The sequence below is a fragment of the Corvus moneduloides genome, chromosome 7 (assembly GCF_009650955.1).
Source record: "Corvus moneduloides isolate bCorMon1 chromosome 7, bCorMon1.pri, whole genome shotgun sequence".
Lineage (NCBI taxonomy): Eukaryota > Metazoa > Chordata > Aves > Passeriformes > Corvidae > Corvus > Corvus moneduloides.
The window spans coordinates 8915851-8942787 of record NC_045482.1 but is presented as its reverse complement, the minus strand read 5'-3'; the positions used below and the strand labels follow the sequence as shown (position 1 = coordinate 8942787).

Here is a 26937-nt window from a genome sequence, read left to right as displayed (position 1 = left end):
ATGGGAAGCAGCAGCTCTATGCCTTCACTTCTACAGATGCCTTTATAGGGCAAGATTGAGAGAAAAAGATATCATTAGTCTAATGAGTGTGTGAGATTCTAGCAATTACATTTTCTCCCTGCTTTGCTCCTGGAAACTGCCAGGTACCTATAGGGAAAGAGATTATGAAAGTTAGTTTTCTTTTCTCGCTAACCTAATGAGTATGGAAACACAGAGCTGGTGTTCCCTTGGCTAATTATTTAGTCAGAAATCACTCTGGCTGTCCCTGACATGAAACCAAGAAACAGAAGGAGTATAATAAATATAGACTGGGGTTGCTGACCAGGAAAATATATCACAGCTGAGTGGCTAAGGCCTCAGGACATGCTTTGTGAAAAAACTGCATTTAAAGTAACAATAAAATCAAATATAATTAAAATTTTAATAACATTTCCAGCAGAATTTCTAGTTTATATATTAAATGGCCAGGTGTGTGAATAAAGTTGTGGCGTACAAATCCTCTTCCTTGTTTTAGGAGGGATTGAATAGCTAAAAGAATTTAACTGGTTTTGTTTTCTACCTTTACTTAATTCACAAAATTTAGACTTGGGATATAAATCACTGCCTAAATTGAGAATGAGATCTCTTCTCCTTCTCTTCTCTTCTCTTCTCTTCTCTTCTCTTCTCTTCTCTTCTCTTCTCTTCTCTTCTCTTCTCTTCTCTTCTCTTCTCTTCTCTTCTCTTCTTCTCTTCTCTTCTCTTCTCTTCTCTTCTCTTCTCTTCTCTTCTCTCTTCTGCAATTCAATGTTATCTACTGTAGTTACACAGTACTAAAAATTCATTTCAATCCTCTGTAGAATTTCTAACTGTGAGCATCCCTCCTGGACCCCCTCCCCTTAGGGGTGTTAGTTCATGTATGCTTGAGAAAATCAACTCTAAATAGACATAGCTCAACTGTTTAGTTAAGAAAATCTGACTTATTAACTACATAACCCCCCTGGGACTGGCAGTACCTCTTCTTGCACGCTAACAGGGGTACTGCAGAAGCATAATCTCAGCTTTTCCCAGCCTACTTAAACAGCCCTTAAATCTCACTTAAAGAATTAAAGGGAGATTTCAAGCATGCTTTAGTGAGGAGTGCATTTTTGCCTTGAGTTATCAAAAACAACAAAGCTAAGAACTTTGCTATTTTTAGGCATGTCTGGGGAGAAGATGCCACAGTTCCATGCAATCCCTGTCCTGTCCCAAGGTGCAGTTGGAGGGGCTGCTTTGCTCCCGGCATGCAGCAGCAGCATTGCTCCCTAACCGGGAAGGTGTCTCAGCCCTGTGAAAGCCATAGGCCTCATATCTTGAGAGCCATCTACTGGCACCTTGTCTGTTATCAACCTATTGCATATCCACACACCCTGCTCGCTTTACAGAGCTGGCACAGCACAGATTTTACATCCTCCTGCTATGACAGGAATAAGAACCATTTAGAGCAGTCTAAGCTCATAAATTACCTGCAGGGGATCTCTTGGAGTCCTTCTTGCACCAGACTCCTCCACGCCCTGTCTGCATCCTGCAGTGAGGCAGTGGCTAATGTAGGACAGGGGATTGCAGAGAACTTCTCATAATTGCTGTGTATTTCTCCTGCACAGAATTTAACGGTGATTGCCTTGCTCCAAAGTTGTGGCAAGTTCTAGGAAGTAAAGGAAAAACAAGTGGCAAGGCTCTGTTCTGGGCAGTGTGTGCCATTTCCATAGGAAGCCAAAGCCTTTGCCAGTCCTATCCTCATATCCTCACCCATCTGGGGTGGAGATCCTCCAGCAGAGCTGCAGCAGGAGGAGGGTAGACACTCAACCAAGACAACTTGTGCCAGAGGGTCCCACTTCTCCCAGCAGCGTGGGACTGCAGGAAAGCAGGGTGTGTGCTGTGCCTGGAAACCTCACTGCACAGGGTCCGGGAGCAGAGTGGGGTCAGCAAAGACACGGATCACCAGCAGAGGAAAACACAGCTGGGTGGCTGTGGAGAGGGATGAGTAACTTTGTGGATGTCACAAGTGCAGAGGTGTCTTGCTCACCTTCAGTTTGGGTCTCCCAATATTAGATCCAAAATCCACTTCTCATGTATTGGGCAGCAAATACCCAGGATGCTTTCTGTTCATGTGTCACAGACCAATGAAAAATTACTCTGCCACTATTTGCAGAGTAGATGGGAGTGGTATTTAGGACTGCACTCTGCCTTTAATTCCTCTTTTTTTAAATGGAAGCTATTAAACTTTCTGGTTAAGGCAGCACGAGCTCTGTATTATTCCAGAGCTTTACTTGATGTACTTGACAAATGTTTTTTTTTTAATAAGTTACTATTTATATATATAATTTGACATCCATGTTTTAGCTAGTGAAGAATCTTCATTTGCATTTTTTACTGTTTGGAGTTGATATGCCTTCAAATAAAGGTAATTATTATTTAGAAATTGTCTGATCATAAAAAATGTTTCTATCATACACAAGCAATGACATTTTAAATTAAAATTTAATTACATGGAGTGAACTGTTTTCAAGTTTCAACAATATTTCACTGCATTGCTGTTTTGTTTCATTTAAGGTAAAGTTAAATACATGTGTGATAGCTTGCAAATCAGATAGGAGATTAGTGTGGCTTACTAAGATACTCTACCTGACTACTCCACCTGAAATATTGGTGGCATACATTAAACGGGAAGCAGTATTCGCTTCCCTTAGAACACCATCTCTGTGCGTGCTGTTGGTAGTCTGTTGTGTACAATGTCAGTATTGCCAAAACACCCCTTTCAGATCCTGAGATAGAAAGTGCCAAATGATGTTATACAAAACTGCAGCTCTTCTGGGCCTCTCCCTTCTCAGATGTGGAATCTGATTTCATAATATCTAAAGCATTATGTTTCGTGCATGCGTGTGGGTATGAGTGTGTGTGTGTGTGTGTGTGTGTGTGTATGCAAAAATTTCTACGGATTTTGACTTCTGATCCAGGTGCAAATCCTTCTTATGCAAATCCTTCAAGAGCTTTTTCTGTTATACTTGATTTTCATTGATGTTCCGTTCCCAAGGACAACTGGAAATGCTCCCATGACCCTTCATTCTCTGACCTGAGACAGGCCAGCTGAAGGCTGTCCACCAGGCTCTCACTGAGTGCCACACAGAACCACACCACCACTCTGGTCACACTTTGGCACGATACCACGACAGAGCAGTTGAACTTATGCCTATATTTGCCTGGGGTGTACAAGTGCCCTTTAGATCCCAAACCCTTGTGTTTAACGGGTAGCAGTGTCTTTGGGCTCACACACTGTACCCATGCCATGTGCTCGGGACAGCAGGGACACTCTCAGGACTGTGGCAGGGACACTCATGCTGGCAATGCATGCAGTGGTCAGACACTGCCCATTGATGCCTCTCATGAGTAGGGGCACAGGTGCCAGGTCTCCATTCCTACGCAAAAGGAAAGCATGGGCAGGATGTTATCTGTTAGAATGATTTAGTAATATATCAGGAGGCACAGAGCAGAGCTTACAGATAAGGGCTGGCACAAGGTGCTGAATACAAAATGATTGTTTATTGTTTCATAATGCAAGAAGTAGGAGTATCAAATGATGTTAGCAGGTGCCAAGGTTAGGAAAGTTATCTTCTCACACAGCATGAAGCTTGTGACCAGAGGTCCTCCTGGCTACCATATGTTTGCGTGGTTTGTGGGAAATTCATGGAAATAAAACCTGTTGGGAACTATTAACCACAGAGACACTCTCTGTCACCCCTGAGCAGTCCCATCTACCTGTCCTCAAGGCTCTGCTGGAGACAAGCCAGAAATGGCTCCAGTGACGAGCAGTGCTACATCTCTCCGTGGCTGGGCTCTCTGCTCTACAGACAGACACAGTTTCAGGTGTTTCTGTTGACAGTATTGCCAAGCAGAGACAGGACAGATAGGTCAGACTGCTTGGGATTTGTTCAGTTAAACTATGAATTCCCCTTGGTGGCTTGCAGGAATTGTATCTAGGTAGAAGGATCCTGTGTGGTCAGTTGAGGTGAGCTGAACTTAACTTCTGCAAGCTCCACTTTCATAGAGGGTGAAGCTAAAAGTTGACAGAGAAACACCATTTGAAAATGCTGGTTTATGTCTGAGTTGTTTTTCTTTTCCATTGAAACTGATTTATTACCTGCTAGGAAGAAAAGCAATCACTGCAATTCCAATGAGGTAAAGTAGCTAGAAAGACCAAAGATGTGCTAAGGCTGCACTTACTTTTACATTATAATTCTTTCAGGCCCGTTGTCTTAAAAACAACTCTGGGTAAAGGAGCCCAAAGATAGAAAATGAAAACAAGAAATTGGATGTTACGTTTCATCAGACAGAAGAAATTGTTCACATGGCCAAGAAACTCATGTCACACAGAAATTATATCGGTGAATAGTTGCTCTGGGTTTTCTCCTTGCAGGCCCTGGTTCTGAATTTCCATTCAATACTGTGCTGGGAAAAGAGCTGCAAAAATAAAGCTCAAGTCTCTCTACAACAGTAAAGTTCTCACCATCCACCTCTTTCTCTATCTGCTCTTTGAAAGGCTGTCAAACCATTGAATCCCTTGCAGTGCTGCCTGTCCTGAGAGAAGGAGGTGATTTCTACTGCTGGTAGCAAAATGTCCAGTGCTCCAAATGTGCTCATAAGAGTAAAGTTCTTTGTAAATTAATAATGAAAAAAGACTGTTACGTTGGCTAACCCTGGTAGTAAACCAGAGTTATGAATTTCTTCTTCTCCCTTGAAGATGTTTTGTTGCTCTTCAGAAATAAACACTGCTGAATAACCATGACTTTTTATAAATAATACACCCCCTCTTACAAGCTGCATGAAACGTTAAAACTCCAGAATGGACTACAAACAGGTTCATAAACCTTTAGGATCCATGCATTTCAATCCATCTATTTAAAACTGAAGATAAAAGGATCACAGTATTTATTTGCGTTTTCCATGCCCATTGTGCACTTTTTCCTGACATCAATTTCATGTGTGGAACAGCACCGAATAGTGTTCCAGTATGAATTGCAATACTTTGTTCTGTCCCTTGGCATGTGCCGGCAAATTCAGTTGAAAGCAAAGAGTAACACAAGACAGCTTTTTTGGCACAACGGGTCACCAAAGTAGTGGAATGTTTCAGTCAAAACTCAAAGTGTGAGACATTGCTGAAAGGCAAGTTGTCTTTCAGGCAAAGCTGAGACCTTTCTTCATCTTTATACATGAGAAATCTTGCTCTGAAGCAGTTAATTACAATGAAAAATGTGGCACTCTTTTCTCGTAAGTGTATATGAATTGCACTTGGATTCCATACTAGTTCCAGGGAACAACAAGCCATATTTCTCTCACAAGCAAGGGGGAGAAAAAGTCTGTCATGATATAGATGTATGTAATCTACTTGTTGTTTATAGACCCAAAGGATCCCTCAGAGCATTAAAAATCCATGTGATATCCAAGAGTGGCATACTTTGCATTGAGATATGTGATGTAGCTGAAAGCTGTATAAAATCTGTAAAACTGCATGTAGGTAAAGAGCTACTGCCTGTGCATTCGAGTGAAGCCATGTGTGCTTTTCCTGCACACATGAAAAATAGATGATCATAAAATCTGCTTGAGATTCACAAACTTCTGACAGAAACACGTGTCTAGGCTAAGTATGCCAACTTTTGGTCAAAGCAGGCCTGAAAATATACAGACCTGGAATAAGCATTGTTTCTCCACAGTGAGGGGAGAAATTCCAGCTTCATACAGAGCAAGTGCATACAGGTTGTGTGTCCTTCACTGGTCTTTGCTGGAATAGGTAACATCCTTTCCTTCTGCGTTGGGTCTTTTGACTGGCAAGTGGGCTTCCAAGCCTTTTCTGGTGGGATCTTTTGAATCAGACCCATGCTTTTGTCAAGAGGCATTACCATTGAAAATAGGGGATCCCCGCACTCCATTCTCTTTAGGATTGGCTGGGACCATGTTTGGGCAAGTCTGTTGTAGGCTAAATAGATTTTTTCACTTTTTTTTCCTTAGGAACTATAACTAGTGGCGGTAGCTTGCGTAGCTTACACACGTGTAGCTCTCAGTCTCTCAAGAATTGTGCAGAGTGGGGTTTGGTTGGGGTTTTTTCAATTCTGTCAATGTGTGTTTCATAAACAGGCTGTGATGTGGTGTCAGCAGGGAAGAGGCTAACTCAAATGTCCCTCGTACATTTGGTGGGATTTGTTCTTAGCAGCTGTGGAGCATTAGCCCATACTTTTAGTGCGGATTCAATGAAAACATTGTTTGTAAATATTAACTGAACTGTAAAAACTTTTTTTTCACTGATATTCTTGGCCAAGGTTGCCTTCCTAGGGCCTTCAGAGACATCAGAAACAGGCCATAAAGTGTTTTAAAGATAAGGATCCATGAACTTAGCTTCATAGTCTTTGGATAGACAGAGAAGAAAGAGAACAAGTGTTGTGTACCCAGAGCTTGTGTTTTTGAGGAGGTTTTGGTACACTCATCTTGTACCATTTGGCTTCTCCCAAGTTGTGGGAAACTTTTTGGAATCTGCAGCCTCCCAAGAGCAGCACAGCCAAGATATAACACAAGTGTGAATAACTGAGGTTGCATAATTCCTCGCCAGTACAGCGTCTCCTGGCCAAGCACAGCAACAGAAGGCATTACTCACAGACACAGCTACGTGGGACTGGGATCAGGTGCAGTCTGGCCCCTGGCCTCCTCTGCCAGCTGCTGCTGCCCAGTCCCAGCTCAAGGAGTGCAGTGCAGAGCCAGGACACACCCTGCCCTCGCTTTGAGATCTTTGAGGGCCTGAAACATCTCGAACAGCTGCTTGACAGCTGGGAGCTGATCTCCGAGCATGGGTACGCATGGCATGGCCACGTGTATTGGATAAATCTGCACCAGTATCAGCTGCCCTTGAAGCCTCTCATCGGCCTGTTTCTTGTAGCATAAGCACCTCAAAACTGTGCAGGCCTCAGTAAAGCTCTACAAGAGATGGGTCTAACACTCACGATGTAGCCTGCCCTCATCACTTTCTACAAGGGCTCTTCCAAGAGGGTTGATTATTTTTGCTGCTCATCTGGCATTAGAGTCCAACAGGTAGCTGCAAGGAACCCCACTGGTAGCTCAATAGCATGCCCTCAGTATTTCAGTGAGGAGATGCTGGTCACAATTTGTACCTCACACCAGCCTAGCGCTGCCTGCACGGTTTACAAGTAGTGGATTTTGTGCAGCGGTGAGATGGGATGGGCACATCAGGGAGTACAAGACTGTAGATGTCAACTAGCCTAAGTGTTGAAGTATAGCTGGGAATAATGTGCTACTGAGAGATGGTGTGTGCGGTGTCGCATTAAGAGGGTAGAATGCTTTGGAGCAAAGAACTACATGAAAAAATGATTGCATCTCAGTCTCCACAATTCAAAAAAAATTGCTAGAGAGCGTAATTGAGAAAAGGGGCTTGCGGGCCTAGCCGTCCCTTTTGGAACAGACAGGCGTATTCTTCTCTTATAAAAATGTTTTTATAAGTAGAGTTTTCATATCAACAACAAAAATCTTTTTAAGGAGAGTACCAGTGCTAGTCAGAGCAAACACTGTTCTACTGTGCCGTAAGGAGATTGCCCTTCAGACAGTTTCAGGTTCACAGTTCAGGTGTCATGTTGCGGCAATTACAGGACCTCTGGTGAAACTTCCACATCCCAAAGTCTGAGAACCAGCATACAAACAGAGGGGCTTCTTCGTTGTTTCCAAGCAGTGCCTGTTGTGTGAGTGGCTGAAAATAAAGCAGGGTGATTGTTAGTCAGCACCGTGAGCCTGAAGCTCGGTGGCTGCAGTGTTATACGGCACTCTGGGGACAACACGGGCCAGAGCCGGGTTCTGCTGCTGGATTTAATGGTACTCTGTGAAGGCTGGGTACACTCGTGGCATCATCTTGAGCGTGAGTTATTGTGGCAGGAGGGACACGTCAGAGAGGGTCTGGCTGCTCGTCTGGGAAAGACTGACCTAGCAGTTTCATTCCCTGTGTGGTCTGGCTAAAATGGTCCACAGATGAGGCCAGTGGTGCCTTTATGACCTGTAGCTACGTGGAAATGAAGGCAGGTTGGGGTGGAAGAAGGGAGGAGAGTGGAGGAAAAGAAGAAGAAGGGAATAGAAACTGCAGGCTTTGTTAATTGCAACCAGGAGAATGTAGAAAAGTGAGACCACACAGAAGAAGCAGGGAAGCGGGAAGAAGAAACAAGGGGGGAGCAGAAGGATAGGAAGGGAGAGAAGGACATTCCCCTGGAGAGGATGTGTGACTGTGGTAACTGGCCAGCCAGGACATTTTTGATTTTTAAGCACCTCAGTGATCTGTCAAGCAGAAAGCTGAATTTTAGCAAGCAGTAATGAAAAAGAGAAAAAAAAAAAAAAAAAGTTAAAACAAAAAGGAAGAGGGAAAAGAGGGAAGAGGGGACAGGGGAAATAAAAGGAATGTGGTAGTATATGAAATAACCAAATGGCATAAAAAAGTGAAGTAAGGAGATAAAATGAAGGAAAAAAAATTATCTGGCACCAGGTGCTCAGCTGGCAGATGCTCTGTAAGCCCACAGAAGATGAAGCATGAGATTCAGTGCAACCACTAGCAGGCAGTAAAAATTAGTATTTTCTTTCTGCTTAGGTCTTGATTAGTAAATAGGAAATTGTAGGCACGGATTTGTGTGAATCTTCATCAGAGTTTTAGAACACATTGGAATGTGCAAATTGATACCCTTTAATTGTAGCAAAGGCTTCTGGAGTACAGGTGGGCAGAAGAGGTCAGTACAGATAGCAGCAGGTGGGCAGAGCAGGGAGCAGACAGAGATGCACAGGGGAGAAAGGAGGCAGAAGAAAACCTGGTTTAGATCTTACAGAGATGCTAGACGGGAATTAAAGGAGCATGAAGTATTCCTTGGCTCCCGCATACCATGCCCCTGTATGAAGGGATAACAAGCAGTAGTACTGGTGCAAGGATTTGTGTGGACTCATCAAAGCGTGGATGCATTGAACATGTCAGCCAGTGTTTTTAAGAAGCAAGTTCTAAATCTTTAACTTAGGGGTCGAAAAGGAGGTCATACTTTCGGGAACAGCAAATTTCCAGCAGAGTCTCCTCGGACACATTCGGGGGTCTCCAGGCCCAGAGGGAACCGTACCCTATTCCCGCCTGCAGCGCCCACTCTCGGGGCTCGGCCGTGCGCTGCCGGAGCCCTCGGAGATGCCGAGCTGCCCCCATGGGCGGAGGAGGGGCCGGAGGAGGGGCAGGACCAGCCAGCCCAGCCCAGCCCGCCTGCCGAACGCCTGGCATCCTCCCCGCGGTCCTGCCCGGCCCGGCTGCTCCGCCGGCTGCTCCCACCGGCACGGGCGGCCGCGGGGTCCAGCGCCCGTGTTTAGAAAGCGCTCCCCTGCTGCCGTCTGCAGAAATCGATCCGATCTTTTTTTATTATTCTCCAGTCTAACGCGTCCTTGTCTCCCAAGCCGCCGGCCGCCCCATCCCGCCGGCAGCACGGCCGCACGTTAAGCGCCGGTCGGGGGGCAAGGGGTCCGATTTACCTGGCGAGTGTCTGTCGGCTTCGCTACGCCCGGGCGCCGATCGCCGACGGGCCCGGAGATGCGCGAAGGAGGGGGCGAACTTGGGCCGCCCCGAGCCCTGCGGCGGGGCCGGGGCAGGGGCTGGGCCGGCGGCTACCAACACCGACCGCGGAGGGAGGGTGAGGGGGACACTGCTCCTGTGCTCCCGCCGCCCGGGGAGCGAGGGGAGTCCCCACCGACCGTCCTGGCAACCGCCTCCTAAAACTGAAGCCCCAGATAGGAGCAGGGGAGGAGGATCCGCGGCGCAGGGCGCAGCGGGGAGGCGGCTCCCGCAGCCCCGTGGCACATCGCCGGCTGGAGGCGGCGGGATGCTGCTACGGGGCTGCGCTCCGCCAGCGTGCCTGAGGTGTGGGGGGCAGAGCAGCCCTCCGTGCCAGCGTGATGGTGCATTTTCCTCCGGCTCCGTGGCGGGGATGGTGGGATGGTGCTGCAGCCCGAGAAAACCTTGGCCGCTGCCTGCCGAGGCTGGGCAAGATCTTTCCTCTCTCTCTTCTCCCTGTTTTCCCCGCAGTGCTCGTTTCTTCCCCATGTCACCTCTCCGGCCCTCTGCCCTCTCCAGACCCTACAGCCGTGACCGCGTTTTATTTTCCTAACGTCGCATCCGCGCGTGATTAAATACCGGCACCCGGGCGCGCGGTTGGCAACTTCAGCAGCGCCCGAGCGTGTGCGGTGTGTGTGCGCGGAGGGTGTCACGGATGTCCCTGCCCGCGGGCGCGCTTGCCACCTGCGGCTCGGCGCCGGCCCGGGCCGTACGCGCACATGTCTGGGCGCGGAGGGGCGCGGAGAGGCGCGGCGCTGCCTGGCCCGCGCCCCGACGGGGCCGGCGCATCCCCGCAGCCGGCGGGACGGCGCCCCCGGGCGCAGGGGTGCGCAGGGGTGCGCAGCGCTGCCCGCGGCCCCGCTGGCCCGGCCCGGCCCGGCCCGGCCCTGCCCCGGGCGCTGCCGCGGGGCGCAGCGGCACCGCCGGCCCCGCCCGCCGGGCCCCGCATCCCGCTCGGCCAATGGGGGCGGCGCGGCGGCGCACGTGACGCGGCGGGCCGGGACCTGCTGCTTCCCCCGCGCAGAGGGATGCGGGCGGCAGAGCGGGGCAGGCGGCGGCGGCGGCGGCTGCGCGGCGGCGGCCCCTCCGCGCCCTCCCCCCGCTCCCCGCCGCCCGGCCCCTATGGCAGCCGCTCCCCGCCCCGCCGCCGCCCGCACCCCCGCGCCGCCCCGCCGGGCTCCGCCGCTCGCCCCAGCGTAGCGCCCGGCCGCCGCTCGCTGACCCGCTGCCGCCGCCGGCCGGGGCCCCGGGATGCCCAGCGGCCCCGCCGCCCGTCCCTGCCGCCCGCCGCGCCGCCCGGGGGGCACGCCGCCGCCGGAGAGTTGAGTTAAGAAGTCATGGTGCCCTGGGAGCCCTCCCCGCCCCGGCAGTGCGGCGGCGGCGGCGGCTGGACGCTCTGCGACTGCTGCTGCTGGCTGCTGCTGCCCGCCGTGCTGCTCGTCCTCGCCCGCCCCGACAAGCTGGCGGCCTTCCCTACCTCCTTAAGTGACTGCCAGACGCCCACCGGCTGGAACTGCTCCGGTAAGCACCGGAGCACCCCGCGCCCGTCCCCGCCGAGCGTCCCGGCAGCCCCGCCGTGCCCCGCCGGGCGCTCGGAGTTGCGCGGACGAGCCCTGGGGAGGCAACTTCAGAGGGTGATGCCACGTCCCGTTGAATGCACGGGAACAGCGAAGGCTAAAAGTCCCGGGCGTCGGGGCTCGCCGCCGCTCCCGGTGCGACCGCAGCCCCCGGGGCCCCGCTTGCCCCTTACTCCGCGGCGCCGGGCGCGGCAGCCGCGCCCTCCGCCGGTGCGGGCGGCTCCCCGGGCAGAGAGAGAGCCCCGGCTCTGCGCTGGAACGGGGCGCTCGGCTGCGGGAGCGGGGCGCGGGGATACGGCGCCGCGTGTGCGCAACCTGCGGGCGGCTGTTGCCGTGCGCACCGAACGGAGAGCGGATCGGGGTATGGGCGCCGCGACACCGGGAACCCGCTGCCTGTTCCTTAAAGTCGGGCTGACCTTTGTAACGGGTTTCCTATGTAGGTTAGGAGCTGGCCATTCTCCAGTGCGTAAATTAACTGGGAAATTAGACTGTAGTAGCCTTCTGAGGGGAAGAGCGTTATTTGGGGTACTGTGTGCATCGCACATGACGTGTTAGATCGGGGGGAATTTGCGCTGTGAGCTCTTCGTTTTAAACATGTAGCGATATGGTTAAGAGCACTCGGATGTTTTTTAAAAAATCAATGGATTCAGATCTTAATGGGTTTGGAGTCGGATATAGCTGTTTTGTTTAGTGTCTTGCCACTCGCTGTTGGAGTGGGAAGTCAGCTAGCGAAATCTGAAATTCATGCTTGTATTCGTGAACTGAATCTTCAGTCAGATCTGTTGGTTTTTCCCGGAGAATATGAAGGCAAAGAGCTCGGTTCACTCATCGGCTCGTGGGGAACCTGGCACTTCTCCTGTTAACTTAGAGGTCATCAATCTTCATTGGGATCAGGCAGACCATCGCAGAAAACACACAGCCTGTTTGTCTTTATTACTGGGGGCTTTGTTGTGTCATGGGCTGGAGAAATTCCAATTTGGACTTTTGTCCAACAGATTTGTGATCGGATAGGGATAAGCTAGTGACATTTCCAACCCAGAGCCATGAAATAGCATAATTACAGGGTGACTTTTGAGGAAGCCCAATCCGTGAAATAGAAAAAAAAGTCGGTGAGGTAGTGGGGGATAAGAACTCAGAGAAACACTGAGGGAGAAGCAAGAGGAAAAGTGAAAAGCTGAGGACAGGGAAGGACAAAAGAAAATCTGGACTCTATCACTTCATCAACAAGGTTGTTGTGCTATGTGCATTAAAATGCCATTATTCCGTATTGTTCCTCTTGCTAGACCAAAGCTGACTTTTTTCTTTCCTCTCTTTACATTTGAGGTTACGATGACAGAGAAAATGATCTCTTTCTCTGCGACACCAATACCTGTAAATTTGATGGGGAGTGTTTAAGGATTGGAGACAGTGTGACTTGTGTCTGTCAGTTCAAGGTAAGAAGATTGATATTTCGTTCTCTAATTCACTAATGAGAATACAAAACAAGGGTCTCCCTTTATAACCTATCACTTGGCAATTTATTTCTCTATGTGCAGAGAAGTTAGAGGGAAAACCTGGCAGCGTGTATAAAAGCTGGCAGGAGAACCAACTGGTGTCAAGAAGACATAAGTTTCTCTGGGAAAATGCAGACGCTGTGGCTTTAAATGTCCATTCTGGTCTGCAGTTCCAGGTTGTACATTTCTGATTTTTCATCTCTGCCCTTTTAACAAGGATTTAGAGTCCTTTCTAAATTCATTTCTGATACAGATCATGGCTTATTGTGTTCGGAGTTCTGATCTAGTTAAAGAAATGGATCTGTAATGTGCTTATGCAATATTTTCAGGAAGGGCTGCATAGTGACAATGCTTCTGCCTGTTTATCTGCCCAGCTGATCAGATTAAGGAGCAATCCCTCTGTTCCAAAATGATGAACTTCCTTTAGGTTTTATATAGTTTTAGGAGAGCTATTACTGAGTAGTAGGGGGTTTTCCTTCTATTTCTTCTCTCTTTCTCTTGCAGCTACATCTAAACCTGAGCCATTCTCAAAGTCCGACGATTTCATTATGAACGATTCCATTTAATGTTTTAGCTAACTCTCAAAACAGCTGGTCTTTAAATAATGACCTGAATAGAAACCGCACAAATTAAAGGAGTTTAAAGCATGTACCAGCACAGGATTGTACGTGTGTTTACGCCCCAGTGTTTCTCTGCATTTTAATGTGGATTTGTGCAGTTGTGAAACTTAGAATGCTGATTTGAGTGTTTACAGTAGAGCAGGCCAAATAGTGCACAGCTCAAGATTGTGCACATCTGTAATGATTATGTTAATATTGAGCTTTGATAGACTATTCACTTTGAAGCATAGCAAGTATCGTTTATATTTCTGGAGCCAAATGTTCCTTCGGAGAAAAAACCCAAGTGATAATTTCCTTCATTTTAAACAAAGAAGGAATTTTCTCTAATGAGAGCAAGACAGTAGTTCCAAAATGCTTGTGTTTCCCATGTTGGAAGGGAATTCATATTGACCATGGGAGTCTTTTATTCCATTTGGAGTTTGCGTGCAATCAAAATTTCAGTGTGAGAATGCTGTTCTGAGCATTTGCCTTGGCTCAGCATATGCAATGGTATAAGGGTTATGGTCTGGTCTGTTTCCTCTTTCGAAGAAAAATCTGTAAGGCAGTGAAACGTCTGTGACTTGTCCCATTGCCTGGTGGTAAGCCAGGGCAGATGTTGTGCCATGAGCCTTGGGAACTTAGAGCAGCCACTGAGAGTGCTTGGGTCTTGTCTTTGGTCCCTGTGTGATGTTGCCATGTGGCATAAAGCAGTGAACTCATAGCCTGGAGGGTGCTAATTCAGATATTGCTGTCGGCGGGGAAGAAGGCATTGGGAGCACTGTTTTTCCAAGGCAGGGTGCTGATGCCTGGTGATCTGGGGTAAATGAAGCTAAGTAAATCTCTCCAGGCTGTGTGGTCCCCTCTTTGAGAGGTGAACACTACAAGTATGCTGAGTTTAGCAGTTCTGTAGGGGGAAGTTGAAACAGATTTAAGGAAATCAGGTAGTTGGTATATGGATATGTAAATAAGATCAAAAGAATGAGTCAGGCAATTGTGGGCCCAATCACTGGGCAATAGGTTGAAATCAACAGCAATCTTTGGTTTCAGTGGCCTTTGGATCAGGCCCTGTAAACACTCAGAGCTCTTTGTCTTGCTGTGAGCCCTCTGTGGAGCCGCAGGGCTGACTGTGACCTTGGAGGGCAAATTACCTGTGGCTGATGCTGTGCCAGCGCTGCCCAGGGCAGTGTGGTGCCGGGCTTCTGTAGTCAAACGCGAGCACTTTGATACAGGCAGAGCTTGGGGGGATGTTAGCTTCTCTTGTAACATCAGTGGACAGTGTGACAAGCCAAAAAGATATGCCACTGGAGTAGAAAATTAATTTCTAGTGTGGTGTCTGAAGCTGGCTAAGTGAGGCAGAGCTGCGCAGGTAATTTATGTCATGAGTAAGGGGGCCCCCATCAGAATTCAGGGCTCCCATTTCAGTGACAACTCTTTGTGGTGATAGTGAGCAAATCAGTAGCAGACTCCTCATCACTGTAACTGTGTTTTGTTTTCTTCAGAAATTTGAGGGAATAGACAAGGATGGAGAGCTCATTTTGCTTCTGTACTGATGAAGAGTTCTGGGCTGACCAGCCTTTGCCTTGAGGGGCTGAAGAACACAAAAGTGGGGAGCAGAGCTTCTGCAGTCTTTCTTTGGGTTTGTTCAAACCAGAATCACAGATGCTTCGTGTCTGTCCAAGTGGAGTTAAAATGAATTTGTTTTTATTTGAAGGGGTGAATATGATCAGACTGCTCCGGAACATCCAAGTTAGACTTCCAACTGGAGAGCCAGCAGGCATGTGCTGAGAAAGAGGTTCATATTGGCTGGTTCTCTTGTCACAGTCTGCTGTGACACCTCACAGCAGGACATGTATTTCATTGAGAAACACCATGTCCCACTCTGATCAGGAGATGCAGACCCATCCCCTGTGCAGGACAAGCCCAGACTTCGGTTCTGGCAGGCAGAGAAGGCACTGGCACAGTGCTGGCTCCAGCCGGAGGGCTGAGCGTGAGGGAAACCACCACCCCTCCCTTCCCTCAGGCTCAGTGGGTCCAACACAAGGTGTAGAGCTGTGCCAGCAGGCATGTGGTTGGAGACATGGCTTGCTGGGGTCTGTACCTGTTTGCCCAAAGCCACCAGTCTGGCAGCTGGGCTCTTCCCTCTTACATTTCATGAGCTTATCAAAAAAATATTCCAGCTATTTCCATCAGTGTCTTTTCTCTTGAGTCAACAAGACTGTGGACAAGTCACTGTTTTTTATGGAAAGATGGAGTCCTGTTTTCATGCATGTTGAATCTTCCACGTGCTTCAGTGTTTGTGGAGCTGCAACATCACCTTTCTGACTTCCAGCTTTGTTGTATTTCTGGAATATATTTTTGGGCTACTTGGTTCAAGAGTTGGGTGGCATTTTGGGAGTAGTTGATCCGTGAAAGTAGGAGAAGGTCAAGCTTTTAACGGTGTTACCAGGAGGACGAGTTACACAGGTTACCATTATCTTTAGGAAACAAATCACCTGCTTTCAGTGCTCAGTACTGGCCCAAAGACTCCCAAAGCTGCTTTGTCCCTGGCTGTGGCAGTGGACACTCAAGGCTGCAGGTGCTGAGGAAGGCAGCCTTTGCCTGACACTTGGCTGAATTGGATGGCATCTATTTCCCTGCTCTACAGCTGTATTTTAAAAACTGGCATGTATAAGAGAGAAGTGGACAGTGTGGCACTGTGCTGCTGGGTTTAGTTTTGACAGGGATTTCCCTAAGGGCTTGATCAGTCCTTACTTGGGGATGAAGAATCATTCCTACATCTAGGGCCTGGTCTATTGACCCCTAAACCAATGACAAAAGCATGTCTCTAGACTGAGGAAACTGACATTCAACACCTGATATTCTCCAGTAGTAGCAGCAAGTACTTTGTGATAGTGATGAGCTGTGAGTACAGGATTCAGCATGGGCAAGTACAAGAGTCTAGCTGTAGTGGGTTAGGAACCACCTGGTGACAAACATCACAACCCTCTCCTCAGTGGTCTTGTTTTCTTCCCTGGGTAACTTCCACTACAGTTTCCAGCTCAAAGCCAAGGCAGGATCCATCTGGAAGATAACCCTCCCTTGCTCCCTGTGGCTCCTGCCTTTTCCATCTGAATGCTAGTTTTTCAAAGGTGCTGGTGGGAAGAGTGGACTCATACTTCCTGGGATTCTGGTGTCTCTCAAATGCATTTTAAAATTGCCAAGCTTTGGAAGAAGTTCCAGCCTAGCTCGTAGCACTCCTTTCCGTGGATCAGGAATTCACCATTTATGTGGGGCTGTCTGGCCTTTCAGATCTGCAGCTGAGTCAGTGTGAAAGATCGTCCCCCGCTCTGGGCAAAACCAGCAGAGGAGTTGCCTTTATGTTTCTCGGGCACAGAAGTTGCCGCTGTATTTCTTGGGCAAAGACTCCGACCTCGTTTCTGCATGTAACAAAGCCTGTTGAGATACTCCAGGCCAAATTCCTCACAAATCCTTGGGTGACAAGCAGATATTACACCTAAAGTAAGCATGATTTGACGCTTCATGCTTTAAAAAATAAGCACAATTGTGTTAATTGTCCTGGTTATGTATTCCAGATCGGCCTCCAGCAATTGCTGTTGAGCTTCTGGATGAAGTTGGCATTTTATGCTTGAAACATTGCTCACATTTGGAACATAATGGTGAAAATAGCCTAGAAACATTTTTAATCAACAGTTTAAAATCTCTGCATGGAGCCCTTTGTGAGGAGCAGAAGGAGAGGATTTCTACTGTTGTGGCTGCTGTTTTTCTTCCTTGTTCTGAGGGAAGAGGGTGCTGGGGGTGGGCAACAGCTTGGGAAGATTTAAGAGAATACAATGCAAAAGGAAAATGTCATTTGTTTTGGCCCAATCAAAATGTCACTCTGACCAACTATGAATAATTTCTTGGCAGCTGCTCTGTGTGGAGGCCTGCAATTAATGCAATCTATGCAATTGTTTGTGTTAATCACTTCTGTAGTCATTCAGTTTAAAGCATTTTTGACGTTAATATCCCTGATATTTCAGTTCTGTGTTTTACATTGTGCCCAACAAACACACCTCAGACTTTGTGGCATAATACAGCTAAATAGGATGTACGATTTCTTCTAAATTTTTACTTGGATTTAGGCAGAGGTGAGCATTTGTAAATAATAATTGTGATAATTCCATTTGTTCTAATTAAACAATGAGGCATACCAGGAGTAGGGTAATCACGAGATAATCATATCCCTGGTATAATTGCCATGTACAGGGCACATCCAAGTATTTCTAAGCCTCCAAGCATGATTATCTTGTGATAAATGCACCCGGTAGGTTGCCCAATTTCCAGTATAAAATGAAATGGTTATTTTTTTAAATGAACGAGAAGGGGAAAAACTGTCTTCCAGTGGTAGAGGAAATCAAGCAGAGCTCAGCAGGAGTTTGAGCCAAAGCAGGGGTGCGTGGTGTGAGAAACTTGTGCACTGGCTGAGCTCTCTGCAGTGCTGCCGCCCCTGCCCACTGGCCACCGTGGGGAGAGCTTGGACCTTTGTGGAGCATCCCAGCTGCAGCTTGCCAGGAACGGGAATGTCTGTGCAGAAAGAGGGATGGACTTTGATCGTTGGTGTCTCAGAAATAATTTCCCTGTGTCCAGTCAGTACTTAAATAGCTAGACACACACTTGTGTGTGTGCAGACCTCCGTAGCACTGAGGGCGTGTGTGTGCAGGAGGAGGGATAGAGAGAGCCTGTTCATGACCATTTGTCTGGAGCCATCCGATGGAAACACAGGAGCTGTTACTGCAGATGTGGGGAGTCATTCACCTTGCCCATATTCCTTCCCTGGGTATGCCCCCTGCTCCTGCTGGCAGTGAGAGACCTCTCTGGGGTACTTACTGAACACTTTGCACGTTCAGACTACCTTTCCCCTAATCTCTTCAAGTCTGATGTTTCTTTTTAAAAATACCCCTCCCTCTCTCTCTCTTAGTGGCTGTAAAGGTGAGGACAGGATTGTCAGTGTTTCCCTCTCAGTTGTTTTCCTAGGGTTTTAATGCTGGGAAGGAGCAGGGCGTGTGTGTGGGGACACCTGAATGGGTGCCATGCCCCCTGCTCGTGTGACTAACACTGCTGCTCTCTGTCCTTTCCCATCAGTGTAACAATGACTACGTGCCCGTGTGTGGCTCCAATGGTGACACCTACCAGAATGAGTGCTACTTGAAACAGGCTGCCTGCAAGCAGCAGAGTGAAATCCTGCTGGTGTCCGAGGGATCGTGTGCCACTGGTACGTATAACTCACTCCAGGCTGCCTGCCCACCTTGCCATGCCCCCCAGGAAAATGGCCTGTGGATGGCCATTTGAATTCTTGCTTTGGATTCATTACGGGTTAATTCTTTGCAGTTTGGGGCATGAGAAGTCACTGCCATCATTCCCTTTAAAGTAACTTAGTATAGGCTCACAGTCCATGATACACTGTACCCCTGGCACTGTTCGGAAGAGTTCAGCACAGAAGTAGATTTCTTTTTTAATTTGTATCTTGTGCTCCTGATCATCCTGTGCCCTGCGTACACTTCTGAGCTGTTATGACAAGTGAACTGGTAACAGATTAAGTGAGCAGATGTCTGATAAATGGGCATCTGGATTACCACAAACCTCTCCATAATCTGGAGAGAACTGGAGCATTATTGCCTGCAATCCAGTTTCTTAGGTTTTTCCTTAACCTTATAGGGCCAGATTCCTAGCTGGTACAGGAACCAGACCACTGGTTGTAATGAGTCCTCCCAATTTACACCAGCTGAAGATTTAGTCCAAAGCACACAAAACAAACAGGTCTGTGCCACCTTGTGAAAACTGACTGGCATATAAGGCAGCTTTGCTTAACTCTGAGCCTCGTGAGCTGTTTATATCTCAGCTTTTATGGAACAGGTAGAAAGGTGAATGAGCAAAATATGTCAGGAAAACCGAGTTGCTTATGTGCAGGAGTTCTTGATGTTTTTCTTTTGTGCTCAGTATCTGTTAGAGGTGGGCAGTGAAGTTGACTTGAAAAGAGCAGGAGTAAGCCTTTGTTCTTGAGAGAGTTCTTTAAACTTAAAGCAGAATTTTTTCTTGGCTGAGGATGGAGGAGTCAATAAAAAGTACATTAGACAAACTTTTTTCAGTTCAGTAATTTCATGTTTCATACACCTGAGAGAAAATAAACTCCTTTCCCTGGAAATGTTGTTCTTCTCTGAAGCTGTTACCTGACAATTTTCAAGAAGAAAAAAACATATGCTGCAATTTTTTTGTCCATAAATTGGTATTAAATGGAGTTCAGGCTGACAAAACCTACTGTGGTGTAGGATTTGTTCAATTTAGTAAATTCTCTCAGCACAGCAACTGGTCTTTTCTGGGTTCAAACGTTTTGATTAAAGGGATAATTTCAGCACATTGCTACAACTTTTCTGAAACTTGTTTGCCTGCTGGCAATGACTGTGTTGGCAGCGTTCCTTTGAAATACATTGTGGATTTCAGAAACAGAGAAGGGGGGGGAAAAAAAGTTTTCCTGAAGTCTTGATCAAGGTCTTTGGCCTCTTTTTCCTTCTTTCAAGGAGGAGTTCAGTTGAGAGGGGAGCAGCCGTTTTCCTTAGGTTTTCCCTATGGGATGGGGCAGAGAGAGAGGGTGCTCAAGAACCCCCAGAAGAGACCTGGGCTTCTGGGAGAAGTGGCAGTGAGCAGCCCTTGTGGCCATGCCTGGCAGGGGTCTGGGCACTGAAGGGTGGGGCAGGAGGCGAAACACGAGGTCCTTTTCCTCCAGGGAGCCAGAGAACGTGGTGGCTCACTGTGGCAGGCAGGCGAGAGCAGATGTTTATTTCTTCTTCCGTGCTGGGGAGATCTGTCACACCTGGAAAAGCAGCACTTCCCAGAGCCATGAGGGCTCTGCAATGCAGACACCTTTCTTTGCTCTTTCCTCAGCAGTTCATTTGGGAAGGAGCATCAGGACAAAAGATGAGATCGGGAAAATTCAGGACATGGTCGCTGGGAAAACACCATTATTTCTATTCCCCTTTTCAGCCACCTTTTGCATCTGTCCTTCGCAGCCTTGCTGGATAAATCTACCATTTGAAGCAATTCTTGCAACAAATTATTTAGCAAAGATTTTCTTTTTCTTTCTTAGTTTTGAGCAGTGATGGCATGTGCAAGTTCAGATCCACCAGACCTTGCTGCCAGTAAATGAGATCTAACAGTTCATAGGGTACTTTGATCCCAAAGCAGCTTTTCCAAACTCTTTCGCTTAATCGTGATGCTGATAAAGGCATAACTGTTGCACTAAGGGGAAGGATAGGATGGCAGCCACCCTCCCTTCCCTGCAGAAGAAACTACTCTTTGGTGTTATTTTTGGTAACCCTCCAGGAGTGCATTTCCGTGCTTTGCCTTGCTTACAAAGTTTCTTACTGAAGCTCTGGGCTTGGCAATTTTGTGATGTTGCACTTTCTAAGTTTGTGACTCTCATCATTCCAGGCAACAAAATGTCGAGCAGAGGAAAAAGAAAGCACTCAGCAACAGTTTTGAAACTCAGCAACAACCTTGAGAAAAATGACATTTTAATAATTTATCTGATGACTTTGAATAATAGTAATTTAATGGTTTATTCCAGCTAGTCATGATCTGATGAGATGTCACTGTTTTCTAAAGATAATGATATGAATTTACAATTGGTGTCTTCTGAAACAAATGGATTTTAAAATATTTCCTTGGTGAGGATTTGGTATTGACCAAGTGGAATAACTTTGCACAACTGTTGATAACAAAGATATATCGGTCTAAATACAACAAAACAAATTAGAGATTGCTAAGGACATTGCAGTATTCTATGGCTTACGTTATTTTCATCTGATACAGAGACTTTGAAGAAAAAAAAAGAAATGGAAACACGAGAAAGATGGCTTGAGTGAATTACATTCAGATTAGATCTCTATAATTTACCCAGGGATGCCATCTAACACGAGGTACACTGTACACTTGCTTTGCATGCTCACAGGACATACTGGAGCACATGAATGTAAATTTCTTTCTGTTCTTTTTTCAGATGCTGGCTCAGGATCTGGGGACGGAGGTAAGAGCCCTCTTTTAATATCTCTGTACTTTTGTGTACACACATTGTCTTCCACAATTTCGGATTCTGAGTGAATATGCTTTGCAATTTAGTTGTTGCACTACATATTGTCTTTCGTTCAGCTCTGTCTTTGAAAAAAGTGGTATTTTGCATTTCAGTCAAGCTGGAACCTAATCATGACATGCTGTTTTCTAGGGAAATTCAGAAAGCTGTGTTACTTCTAATGGGACTTGGAATTATTCATAGGTTGTGCTAGGAGCTCTATCTCCATCTACTGTTACAGTTGCACTCATTTGTTTTATGTTTAGGGTAATATTTCTTTTGTTTTTAAAACATGAGCCAAACCCTTGGCTCCTCCTCACTGGAGGATTCAAGCCAAATATTTTGTGGTAGCAGAGAGCATTCTTTCAAAGATATGAAGAAATGTCACAGGGAAAGAAGAATGTGTTTTTGTAAGAACAGCAACAGCAAAACTGAATGTGGAAATAGCCTGAGCCCTTTGTGGCATATGGGGAATACTGTAAAATGTAGGTAAACTAGCATTTAAGTTGGGGTTTATTTTGGGTTTATTTTTTTTATTTCTTGCTGCAGTCATTAATGGATTTGCTTGCCTGACAGCAGTCCTTCTTGGAAGCACAAGTGTTGGGTCTGGGTAGTGCCCTGCCTCGGGGTAGGGAGTGTGGCTTTTAGGGCTTGTAGGTCAGGCTTCCCTGGGAGGGCCAGGGCTAGTCTGGGTACCTGGGGAAGGTTGTCCTTGAGAGTTCCCTTCATTCTGCCCCAGCTCCCTGATAAGCTCAAGGAGCCCCATGGCAGGGCAAGGGCAAGGCCAGCATCAGGCGGGGAGGCTGCTGGGCTCCTCTGGCTGGGGCAGCCACCAGCAGCTGAGCCAGCTTTTGGCATGACACAGACAGCAGGGCTGGGCCCTGACCCAGTTTTGTGGCTGCTCCTGGTTGGGTTCAGGTTTTTCAAATGCAGTCACGTTACTTGGCAAAGTATCCCCTAGTCGTTGTTTAATTTTGGTAACCAGGATATCAGCAAGCACAATGTGTATGGAACATATTATTTTTACCTGTGAAAAGGTCAACAACATGAGCATGAGGCACTTCAAGGGGGCTGATTTTCTGACATCAGACTCAGGCTGTTTTCTGGAACTCAGGTCACTTCAAGATGCTTCAAGTCTGGCTCCCCAAAAACTGCAACGTGAAATATTGCTAGTTTTTTCCAGCTATTCCTATTTTACTCTGATGTCCTTGTAAATTGTCTTTTTAAACCATTACACCAGAAAAATACCTTTTTCAGTGCTTATCAGAAATTTACAATTTGATTTATATGTATGATAGGATTTACACACCAATGGTCAATAAATTGGTTTTCGAATGAAGTTGTACGAAATTCATCACGCACGTATCAAGGAAGACAGATAAGGTTTTCACTTTGTTTGGTAACTGAGGAGGTGGGAAAACAAACTTGGCCACTTTCTGAAGGTAATGAATTCCATTCTCAGAAAGCATAGGAGTTAAAAAGCATGATTTCCAAACAGTTTCATTTTAGAAGTTAAGGTCGGCAGAAGATGAGCAGAGCAGGGCCTTGGGGCTGATTGCGCAGGTAGTAAGGAAGCAGATTTGTGAATGAGACGGAACCAAGTTGGGACATGTGTTTAAAGGTCTACAAAGCTGCCTTGTATTATTCAAGATTTAGTAGGCAGCTATGGCTGTTCTTGAAGTACAAAAGTATATTTATGTGCCCTAAGAAGCCAAAGAAGCTAAATCCAGGCAAGTAAATACTGTCACTACATCGTTCTTTACTAGACATGGTCTTGTTGTAAAAGCTGTAATAAATTTTGGATGTCATCACAGTAAGCCTTGTAAAATCCACTCCAGCAGTCATGAGTGGGGCATGTTCCCATAAGGAACCTGAGGTCTTAGGCAATCTTGTGTTTCTGATTTTTCCTGAAAATTCTTTCTTTCTTGTGCTTCTCCAAGCGGTCTCAGTTAACAGAGTAACCAGTGCAGCATCTTTTTTATCAGAACTCCTGCCACAGGGACCCTGCCAGCCAGCCAGCTGGGAGATAAGGGAACCAAGTTTTCAACAGGCTTGTATCTCTTGGTTGGATTTCTTTGGTCTGATGAGGTACACATCCAGTAACAAATTAATTCAAGTTGTGTTTTTCTGGTTCTTAAAACATGGCAACTTTCCAGGTGGTTTCCCCCATGACTGACACCAGTTCAGCTCCCAATACTGCTGCTCCTTCAGTGGAGCTTTTCACATGAAGCTATAATTGCTAAAGGGCTCAGAAGAGCTGGAAAGGGGTTGGTGCAAGGGACAGATGCAGATAAGCACACCGTGTGGTCATACAAGCCTCCTTTTCTCAGGACACTGGTCAGAGCATGAACAAAACAGCCAGAGGCTGTGTTTCCCATCTGGGTTTGCAGGGAAGTCTTCTCAATTTACTGTGTGGGATTTGGGGTTTTTTGCTCTCCTATCAGGGATGCTGACATCAGAGAGGTCCCAGCTTTTCAGCATTTTACTGATCTTGAGGGCTTTCCAGAGGTGATTTAATCCTCTTCTATGCAGCAATAACATATAAAAGTCCCCTTATTTGTACAGTGATGAGGAGATCTTAATCTCATTTGATTACTGACCCTTCAGCATACACTTTTGGGGATACCCAGTAGATGGGTAGGACAGTAGGTGTTCGAGTTTCTTACTGCAGAAGACATTTTTCCCTGTAAATGAAGATGAAAAATGCAGAATCAAGAGCCATTTCAGTGTTTTGATTGCAGAAGCTGGGAGTATGGTGTGGAATTATTTAAAAACCCATATCCCAGAAAGATACTAATCAGAAAGCCAGAAAGGATGGATGTGAAAGACTTTATACAGAGAGTAATTTAAAGAGATTCCATTCATTTTCATCTATGCCATTCTCTAGACAACTGGGTTTTTTTAGAACCCAATGATTCATGTTTTGGTCTTGAGCAGCTTTATAATGAATTCTTGCTCGTTTCCTGGCTTCCTTCTAACAGCAACAAACTCAAGATGCTGTATTTCATTATAGCTCTTAATGGGCTAAGAACATCTCTCCTTGGTTTCATTTTCACACTGAGCACTTCTTTGCCCTCCCTGCATTGTCTGCACTCCCAGCTCTGTTGACTGGCTTTCATTCACAGTCTGATGGATTCACTGGGGGTGACTGTCACGCTGGGTGTTGCTGTGACCCCCTCCATTGCAGTGCATAAGCACCTACCTTGAATTAGTTTCAGAATCTCCTTCAATTTCCGTTCAAGTCCTGATGACTTCAGTGGGAATTCTATGGGGTCCTAGGTACACAGATCTTATCCTAGTTTGAATTTATGTTAATTCTTTATGATCTAGAATAAAGCAAAATTAAAATAAACCAACCAAACGAGTGATAATTCATCAATACCATCATCACCATTTATTTTACAGTAGCATCTAGATGCTAATTCTAAGATTAGGACTCCAGCATGGTACACCCTGACACTGTGAGGCACTTCTTCACAGAGAGGGAGAGAAATAAAAACTGTGAAGCAGTCTGGATATCCAAGCTGGGCAAGGGCTGGAAGCTGCATCACGCTTCAGTGTCTGAATTGGGAATAGCACATGCTGCTTCAGAGCCAAGCCAGTGCTGGGGCTTTTGAACCCCAATGTTTGTCAGCAAACCCATATGACATCCAGAAAGATTCAGAGATTATACTGCTCTTAAATTTATTCCTGATCTGTTAGACAAACCTGAAAACCAACAACCTTACAAGCCACCTTCTTTTCCGCCTCTCTCTGCCTCTCTTGCTTTGTGTGTGTATTTTAAGGATGAGCGTGGCTTGTTTGTTTGTTCGTTCTTTCAATCTTAGCTGGAAAAAAAATGAAGTCCTGCAGCTCTTTGTAGGTGCCAACATGTAGATTTAATGATAGATTTGGTATTCTGGTCTGCCTTTCCTGTTGACTTAGAGATGTGTGAATAAACACATACATATTATAAATCTGTATGGAGCAGCAGTCATCTTGAGACACTAACCCAGAGAAAATAGGGAGGAAAAAATTAACACTTTGAAGCCTATGTTATTTTTTTTAAGGCAAACCGTAACGCAGCATGTATATACTTTTTTTTTTTCCTTTAATCAACAGGTAAATGGCTACTTTGACCCAGCTGCATTTGCATTTGTCTCCATGCTGTTTTTGTATGGCTTACTTGAATTCAGCAGCTCTGCTGCTTTTCCAGTGATTTCCCTTTCTGTTTTATTACAGTGTTGATTGATGGGCAGGCCTATGCAGAACACGGTGAATATTGCTGTAAACGCTGTCCTAGCAATCGCACTTGAGCCAAAATACACCATAAAACCTGGAGTGTATATTGGTTTGAATGAAGCACTGTATAAAATGCAGTGCTGATAAACACACACATACACACATGTTCCCAATATACAGAATACTCTGGCTGTTCTAGTTTAGCCTTGGAAAGGTGTTCATATTTTGAGCTACAGATGCTTTTCCTGGGTTTAATAGGTGATTCAAGCTTCTCTCACGTGAATTTAGAATATTTGCTGACCCCATGTGCAATTGTCAACTGCAGTAAGGAAATAGGAAAGCTTCTTCTACCCTAATTTGATTTGGGAGATATAATTTAAAGCAGCAACAGAATGTCCAGAATCAACTGTAAGCAACGTGCACTGACTGGGTAAATACCTCTGGAGGGAATGTTTAAATCTTAAATGATTGACCTAACTGTGGATGGTCAAATATGTCTCCTTTGTTAAACGGGTTTTTACCTTGTTAACCTCAGCATGGCACTGAGCCCAAACCAATAAGCTCTTTGAAAGGCCGGGTTTATTAGCTCAGGCTCTTCGCTGTCCTAACATGATTACATGACTTCCAGTTCAGGGCTGGTGCTCATCTGACCTATATAAGAGTTAGGTCAGGGAAAGGCAGTTCATGTCTCTTTGTGGCCTTTAAAAATCAGGAAAGGATGAAGTTCCCATATGTTTTTGTTGACTAGAAGAGAAGCACTTGGGCGTTCACAAGTGCCTGACTTCTAGACCCCTGCCAGGGGCATTTTGTGCTGGGTAGGGTGCAGTAGCAGTTTCAGAAAATCCTAGGAAGGTATGGAGATGACCAGGATACCAGTTTTTGGATTTCTCTTAGGCTCTCATTTGAGCTAAGTACTGAGCTCATTGACCCTGCTAGGCTGAGATGTTTGAGCAAATCCCCATATCTCCTAGAAGCTCTCCAGGGTTATAGATAATGTACCAGCCCTGGAAGATGTTGGGTTTGGATTTAGTTGCCTGGGTTCTTCCTGTGTTTTGCGTGCTGCTCCTGAAGCTAGAATGCAAAGACCCAATGAAAAGTGGTGCATTCTGTACCTGTGCTTGCTGCGTTATTGATGGGCAGAAGTCCTTGCTGTGTTCCTGGTCCCATCAAGCAGGCTGTCGACACTGAGGAATGCCACGGGGAACAGCTGACGGGTAGTGAAAGAGTTGTGGCCCGTTTTCAGCCATTCATGCAAAACTGGAGAAAATGAATAGAAGATGCCATGAAGATCCCCAGACTTCTGTAGGCGAGAAGTATG

At 46.4% G+C, this 26937-nt stretch overlaps 2 protein-coding genes across 2 annotated transcripts in view; one reads left to right on the top strand and one right to left on the bottom strand.

Annotated features, from left to right (window-relative positions):
- Positions 1-733: 733 nt before the first annotated feature.
- On the bottom strand, positions 734-10254 carry LOC116446830. Its single transcript, XM_032115217.1, has 3 exons — positions 9550-10254; positions 1482-1660; positions 734-773 (listed from the first exon to the last, which is right to left on the bottom strand). Exons 1-2 carry the CDS (start codon positions 10115-10117, stop codon positions 1623-1625), a joined length of 606 nt encoding a protein of 201 aa, XP_031971108.1. The 5' UTR covers positions 10118-10254; the 3' UTR covers positions 734-773; positions 1482-1622.
- Positions 10255-10705: 451 nt separating this feature from the next.
- Positions 10706-26937, top strand: part of TMEFF2 (transmembrane protein with EGF like and two follistatin like domains 2) — a 125703-nt gene continuing 109471 nt past the window's right edge. Inside the window, exons 1-4 of the mRNA XM_032114970.1 lie at positions 10706-11149; positions 12529-12638; positions 18419-18548; positions 21330-21356. Coding sequence (XP_031970861.1) covers positions 10966-11149; positions 12529-12638; positions 18419-18548; positions 21330-21356 — 451 coding nt within the window. The 5' untranslated portion in view covers positions 10706-10965. The remainder of the gene's footprint in view (positions 11150-12528; positions 12639-18418; positions 18549-21329; positions 21357-26937) is intronic.